Source organism: Drosophila eugracilis, unplaced genomic scaffold (genome assembly GCF_018153835.1).
Source record: "Drosophila eugracilis isolate 14026-0451.02 unplaced genomic scaffold, ASM1815383v1 contig_275, whole genome shotgun sequence".
In the NCBI taxonomy this organism is placed as follows: domain Eukaryota; kingdom Metazoa; phylum Arthropoda; class Insecta; order Diptera; family Drosophilidae; genus Drosophila; species Drosophila eugracilis.
Window position 1 is genome coordinate 12,501 of NW_024573124.1, and position 7,848 is coordinate 20,348.

At 37.1% G+C, this 7,848-nt stretch overlaps 1 protein-coding gene across 1 annotated transcript; it reads right to left on the reverse strand.

Annotated features, from left to right (window-relative positions):
• Positions 1-1,195: 1,195 nt before the first annotated feature.
• On the reverse strand, positions 1,196-1,743 carry LOC108105579 (drosulfakinins-like). The gene is made up of 2 exons (XM_041818504.1): positions 1,514-1,743; positions 1,196-1,447 (listed from the first exon to the last, which is right to left on the reverse strand). The coding sequence occupies exons 1-2, from the start codon at positions 1,734-1,736 to the stop codon at positions 1,311-1,313; spliced, it is 360 nt and encodes a 119-aa protein (XP_041674438.1). The 5' UTR covers positions 1,737-1,743; the 3' UTR covers positions 1,196-1,310.
• Positions 1,744-7,848: the final 6,105 nt, after the last annotated feature.

Consider the following 7,848-nt stretch of genomic DNA (forward strand, 5'->3'; position numbering starts at 1 on the left):
TTCACTGGAAATGAATGAACTGTTTTGATTAAAAAATGTATCATCTTTAATATCATAAGCGCCATAGGCGCCACCTATTGTCAGAGGAAGTATGTTGAGTATGCTTATAGTGACGTCACTGCCCGTGTGAGGCCTTATAACATTATTTTCTTTAAAAATAGCGAAATAATGTTCCGATATGAAAAATCTTTAGTAAATCGATAGATATTAACTGAAATAAGTTATACAAGGTCAAACGAAGGCATTCATAATAATATTATAGACGCCACAGTTTTCTGCGGTTTGTGGGCGTGGCCGGATGCAACTTCATGGAAAGTTGCATAGGCACCTCCCAAATACGTCTTTCTAAGCAAAAATTTGTAGCTCTTATAGTTTTCGAGATTTTTGCCTTTTTGGTTCTTCGGGTTTTGTGGGCGTTAGAGTGGGCGTAGCTTGATCGGAAAAAAACAATTCACATTGAGAGCACCATTAAAACCTACAAGCTAAATCCGAACTTTCTATCTTTTATAGTTACCGAGGTATCAGCTTTTCTAGAAAATTCGAAAACCGGCTTTTGAGCCCTGTGGGCGTATGGGTGAATGTGGCCGGATAGTAGTACCACTATAAGATGCGCTAGCATGTAAAGATTGTACTTTCTGAATTTCAACTTTCTAGCTCCAATATCTCCTGAGATTTCAGCAATTTTAGTTTTTTGCGATTTGTGGGCGTTAGAGTGGGCGTGGCAGGATGCTGTAATAAATTTGCGCTGTCCCTGGAACTCAAGAATCTTCATGGTTAATCTCAACGTTGTGTCTCTTATAGTTCCTGAGATCTCAGCGCTCATACGGACGGACGGACAGACGGACATGGCTCAACCGACTTCGCTATTGATCCTGATCAAGAATATATACTTTATAGGATCGCAAACGCTTCCCTCTATCTGTTACATATTTTTCAACGAATCTAGTGTACCCTTTTACTCTACGAGTAACGGGTATAATCAGCATCTTAAGTCCAAACTTTCCAACTCTTAGTATACATACTGTATAGATTCAAAAACAGAAATGTTAAATATATTATAAATTATAAACATATTTTTTCATATTATAATAGCCTCTGAAATTTGTCATTATGATTTTTGCTTTAATGATTTATGTTACACTATAAGCTCATTTACGTTTGGAGTATAAATTGAAACCAAAAATCACGAAAAACATATTTTTGGAATGCGAAAATTTATTACTTGAATGTTTTTTCAATATATAATATTACAGTTTACACAATCATAACTATTAATAATATCTATTCTCTGTCAAATTGTTGCTATGGGTTTACCTGCCAAAGCGCATGTGGCCGTAGTCATCAAATTGATCGTCGCCTCCTCTTTTGCTAAGTCTCATGGGACTGCAGTAGTCATAACTCTTAGCTTTTGCCTGATCGTCATCATTATGCATCAGGAGATTTAATTCTAAAGGTGTTAGAGGGCGAGAAATTAATGAAAGCCTACGACCTAGACTTAAAGTTTTTTGGTTACGCCTCTCCCCAAAACGGTACAATGTTGTTCTAGCTAAATTGCCGTTCAACGGATCCGTCTCCGCTCCCGAATTGGATTCCAACTCTTGTAGTCGCCGTTCTTCTTTGGCTATGTCTAGACTGGTTGTCTGTGCTGCGACCATCACCACCATGAGAACGCAAATAGCCAACGCCCAGAGCGGCAAAACATGGGTGATGACGTGCATGCATCTTCTGAGTCCCATTCTTTAACCTTGCCTTTGGCAGACTGCAGACCGACAACGATGGCGCTTCCTTTTTATGTAAAACATTCTCCCTCGTTTGCTCTCAAATTAAATTAACCTATTGGGATTTTCCTTTTGATTGACTTGATTGATTAAATTTGCCATCAGTCTGTGGAGCTATTGAGTTCAACAGAACGAAAATAAATATATTATGCACGATGACTCACCATCAACGAGTACTTTGACACCTCCCACCACATAGAACTGTTTTGCGGTGGGAGGTGTCAAAGTAAAGGTGCATAAAACAAACAGTTAAATGTTTCGACTACAAGGTACCTGTTACCTGTATCATAAAAAGTGCAGCTTAATGTGGTTTCATCAAGCTACTAGGCCACAACTGCAAAAAACTACTTTTCCTTATAAGAATGTGAATTATTTAACATTACATTAATTAACATTTAAGCTGTGTGGGGGAAACAGTTTATTTAATAATAAAAAGTTAAGGAAACAATTAAAAAAAATAAAAACATTAAAAATACAATAATGAGATCTACTATTATGATAAACATAAAGGTTTCTCATAACAATTCACGATAAAGGGAAGACGTATGTTTGGATGGCTGAAATTGCCGCATTGCAAAAAAACTAAATAAGTAACACTTTAATAAGAATTATATAAGAATTATAGTCGAGTGCATCTATTTTATACCTGTAACTGCCTGTTCCACTTTTTAATATAATCATTTTGCAAGCAAAAATTGACGCAGTGAATACTTTTACAAGCACCACTTTTGCCAGAAAAAAACATGCTCAATAACTGACGGCAACGTCACTGCGAATCACAACATAACATCCTAATAAGCCGCCTTGAACTGCGACATCTCTAAAATATGTTCATTAATAGTCTAGCTGTTACACTTTCTGAAACTATTAAGTTTTGAGTTTTTCGCGTTTTGAGAGCATCAGAGGTGGCGTGAACAGATGGGAAATTTTATTTTTTTTGGTGACATCATTAAACCTATCCAAACATTTTCACAGTTATAGTTACCGAAACCGCTTAATTTAATTTTTTAAATTCGTTGTAAAACTTTTTTGTATAAACAAATAAGACTGATTACCACTCCACGCACTCAGCTAAAAAACAACAAACTTTGAACTCTCTATCCACCGTGTTCATAATGGACTTGAACTTCTGACCTCGAAATTACACAAAAATCCAAGTTATGATTAAATGGGTGAAACAATAAACAAATAATATCCGAAACACAAAAACATAAACAAATTAATCAATACGGTACCCACAGTCTCACTTGCCACTTGCCACAAACAATAGACCAAACCGTATTTAACTATAATGATTTGAAGTCGGTATTAATTGATCACCCCTCAGAGTGATCATTGCATACCTACGGAAACCTACAATACTGTGATAGAAAACGGATTAATCAACGAATGTCAGCATGATTGTCCTGATATAAAGACAAACTGCTAGCATCTAATTACATTTGAGCGATCAGTTTTTGTCAATGGCACCAAGTATTCAAAACTGAAAGACAAAAGAAGACTCTGTACATGGCGGCTTCCCAACTGCTGAGCATTATTTGTCATAACCTGGTTTTAGTATAGCGCTGCTTCGCAGAATGAACAAACAAAGCCGGTGCACCGCGGTGGAGTCAACTGATATATGATTCGCTGTCGGCGCGATAAGAAGGCGGAACTTGTAACGGCGCCTGTAGCGTCTGCTAAGCTCAGTGTTCTTAAAATATTGTTGGCAAAGAAACTAACCGAGTTTAAAGCTAGACGCGCATACCTGATTAGCTTAAACAAAATCTGTTTAGTATTTTTATCTCAGCTGTAGACCGATATTGATCAATTGACGTTACCGGATCAGGCATAGATCAGTGGGGCCATATCAGGGAGATATCGATAGCAAGCTTAAAAACGTTGCCAGATCATCGATTACTGCCACGTATGTCCGTCCCTGAGTCGGTTGTTCAAACTTATGTCCGGCGGCCATTCCTTTTTCACTGAACTTGCGGCCGATCGTAACCTGTGTCGCTGAATCCAAAAATGAAGTGGAAAATTCGGCAAAGTGCGTAATAATAAATCGTGAGTGAGCTTCCCGCCAGCGAAAGTGGTAGACAATTTGCATCTGCTGATTTGGATATATTTTACCTCAAACTTTCTGCAAATCGCAAACTTATCTTTTTGCCGGCGCCGCCGAGACCCAGTCGGGACTCATCGCCGCCGCTGCTGACACCAAGTTTGCGCGTCAATCAATAAATCCTCATCAGTGGAGTACCTAAAAGGAAACACCCAAGACTTGGACTTTCGGGGCACAGGTACGCTAGATGCGCCGCCAGTGCGACATGATTTTATATCAACTACATCCCCAGATTTTGCCCCACTTAAGGAACTCGGAACGAGCTAAGGAGGCATAAAGGAATTTTAAGGAGAGTTCAGGTGTTCAGATGAACACTGATAAAATATAAGAGTTTATGAGCTCAGTGCACGCCATGTTTCGAGTGTCACAATGTAAATCGATTAAGAGCCATAAGCTATGATCTGCTATTGAAAACCAACAAGGGTGCAGTGTTAGCACTATCTGTAATCTGTGAGTCTAGGCCACTTGAGCCTACTCAAAATATCACGCTGCACCAAGAGTGCCGGCGCAGGGGTCAAAAGATAACCCTCCCGCGCAGGCAAGCAGTCGCGGTCTCTGCGTACACCATATATAAGATTAGAATAAGATTTTCATCAAAGTTTCTTAAGCAGGGACAATAAAGAACAGTTTCAATTCAGAACTCAATGAAAGCGGTTGTTTTTATTTTTATACCCTTTACTCGTAAAGTAAAAGGGTATACTAGATTTGTTGAAAAGTATGAAACAGGCAGAAGGAAGCGTTTCCGGCCCTATAAAGTATATATATTCTTGATCAGGATGAATAGCGAAGACGAATAAGCCATGTCCGTCTGTCCGTATGAACGTTCAGATCTCAGGAACTATAAAAGATACAAAGATCAGATTAAGCATTAAGATTCTTGAGGTCCCTACGCAGCGCAAGATTATTACAGCATCCTGCCACGCCCACCCTAACGCCCACAAATCGCGGAAAACTGTGGCGTCTATAATATTATTATGAATGCCTTCGTTTGACTTTGTATAACTTATTTCTGTTAAAATCGATCGCTTTATCAAACATTTTTCAAATCGGACCATTATTTCGCTATTTATAAAGAAATTAAGGTTATAAGACCTCACATGGGCAGTGACGTCACTATAAGCATACTCAACATACTTCCTCGGACAATAGGTGGCGCATTGTGAATTTTCACTAGCAAAATTAATATTTTAAAATTGTGTAAAACAGTAACGGGTATCTTATAGTCGTGGCACTCGACTATAGCGTTTCCTCTTGTAAATTTCTAACACCCCGTTCATTTTGGTCCTTCGAGCCGGATGGATAAGTTCCAAGAATCCAGTAGTGTATGCTAAGGTGGAAAAATTTGTAAACATAATAACCAGCAAAAGTAGAGTCAATCCTATTAAAAATAGAAAAACTATTCCCAAACTAGAGCTATGTGCAGCGCTTTTGCTCAGTGAGTTGATCAAAAGAATTATAGAATCCATTGATAATCAAGTAGAAGTCTATGCATGGAGTGATTCTACTATCACTTTGGCATGGATTAACAATGGTGATAGTAAGGTCAAGTTTATTAGACGAAGAACATTTGGTGGAAGGATCCGACCTGGCTAGCTGAATCCAAAAAGCACTGGCCTTGCCAGCAATCAACAGAAGAAGTTATATAGATAAATTCAATTATAAATAATAAATCCGATGATCCTATTCATAATTTATTTGAGAAGTTTTCCAGCCTTAAAAAAATTATCCGCGTTATAGTATACATAACAAGATTCATTCAAATTAAAATTTTACCCATCCTTAAATACAGGAATAGATTATGCAGGTCCCTGATTCGTTAAGTGCTCCAAGAATCGTGGAATAAAGACGTATAAGGGATACATTGCCGTATTTGTTTGTATGGTCACCAAAGCTATACATTTAGAAATGGTCAGTGATTTAACCTTGGATGCATTCCTAGAAGAGGTAAATGTGCCAATATCTATTCAGATAACGGGATAAATTTTGTAGGAGTTTCAAGAATGTTAAATACGATGATTGCACCACAGCTGGAAAAAGATAGGATAGATTGGCCTTTTATGCCCCGGCAGGACCTCACTTCGGAGGTATTTGGGAAGCTGGAGTTAAATCCATGAAACTTCATTTGAAAAGGATTATCGGGGAAATAGGGAAGAGATGTCAATGCTTTTATGTCAAATAGAACCATGTTCAAACTCAAGACCATTGTATACCATAGAAAACGACATTTCTTGATCGGTATACCACCGCTAGAAATAGTTGAACCTATTGAAAATGAAAGAATTGGAAATTTAGATCGGTGGAAACTAATTCAAAAAATGAAAATACATTTTTGGGTTAAATATAAAGAAGAGTATTTGCATACTCTGCAACAAAGGAACAAATTGAAAAGGGAAAGTCCAAATATTAAAGAAGGACAAAGTGTCCTCTTAAAAGATGAAAATGGTCATCCAGCCAGGTGGCCAATGGGAAAAGTAGAAAACGTTTATATAGAAAGATGAAAAGGTCAGAGTGGTAGAGCTAAAAAACTCAAGATGGTTATATGACCCATCACAAAAAATTTGTCCCTTAGAAGGAATAAAGGCGGTTGACAAGGTTGACTCTGAATCTGAGGAGAAAAAATTGAAAAGGAAAACCAGAGGTACGTCGGAAATGTCTAAGCTTAGTTTTCTAGTAGCTATGCTATTATTTATATTCTGTCACTAGACCCATTAACACTAGACCCATCACAAAAATTTGCTCCTTAGAAGGAATAGAGGCGGTTGACAAGGTTGAGTCTGAGCCTGAGGAGAAAAAATCGAAGAGGAAAACAAAAGGTACGTCGAAAATGTCTAAGCTTAGTTTTCTAGTAGCTATGCTATTATTTATATTCTGTAAATTTTCTAACCCTTCAGCTAAAGTTGATCAGCCAAAATATGCGATAGAAAAAATAAACGAGACGTCAGCAATTTATCTTGACCCAATGGGCGATGTGGAAATCGTAGCTTCTTCTTGGAATTTATTAATAAACTATAATATTGATACCTATTTTGAAATGTTGAATTAAGGTAAGGAATTAGTACAAAATGAGAGTGGTTTGCGAAAACTTCGTAGTTTTGAAGATCAGTGCCTTTTAGTGTTGGATCATACAGAAAGGAAGATTTTGGACTTGGAAGAGAATAACGAACTTTTCATGAGACAAAGTAAAATAAGAAATAGACGAGCTTCTTTTGGGTTTATGGGATCACTATATCACATATTATTTAGAATAATGAACGAAGTTGATAGAGAACAAATGGAAAATATCATGAAAAATTTAGTTAGCAACCAGCAAGGTCAGAACGAATTGAGCAAGAAGAAAACATCCTTAGTCGATTCTGCAGCTAATATTTTGAAAAGTACGACGGATGATATTAATGCCAACTTTAAAGGCATGAATACCAAAATTAAAAATATGACTGCGGTGCTAGAAGAATCGTATTATATGTACAAAGAATCTATCAACTTTTTTATGATTACAAAACAGTTAGCCAATGTAATAGATAATTGCGAACAAATACACTCCGGGATCATAAACCTATTAATTGACATCAATTATGGTCGACTAAATACTAACAAGCTGAAACCCAGACAATTAAAAATTGAAACAGCAAAAATAAAAGAAATGTTGGCAGAAAACTTAGTATTGCCAGGGAAAAGGACAGGAACAGAGTTAAATGAAGTTTATACTTTACTAACAGCTAGAGGACTGTTTGTTGATAGTAAGTTAATTATCAATGCAAAGATACCCCTGTTCGGAAGGCATGCTTCAGTACTTTTTAGAATTGTACCAGTACCAATTAAAATTGATGATCGCATGATAATGGTTCATCTCGAATCGGACTATTTAGTGTACAATTTTGAAATAGATGCTTACCATCTAACATGATATCTCATCACAGTATTCAGTTACAAGATCAAGGGAAGAATCCGTTAGGTACACCTTAGTTAACC

What these genes read in the sequence shown, in the direction of transcription:
- LOC108105579 (XM_041818504.1), bottom strand. Translation starts at nt 1,736, where the DNA reads ATGGGACTCAGAAGATGCATGCACGTCATCACCCATGTTTTGCCGCTC. An exon ending in GTACCGTTTTGGGGAGAGGC is followed by an intron (nt 1,448 to 1,513) that starts GTAACCAAAAAA and finishes TAACACCTTTAG; the next exon opens with AATTAAATCTCCTGATGCAT.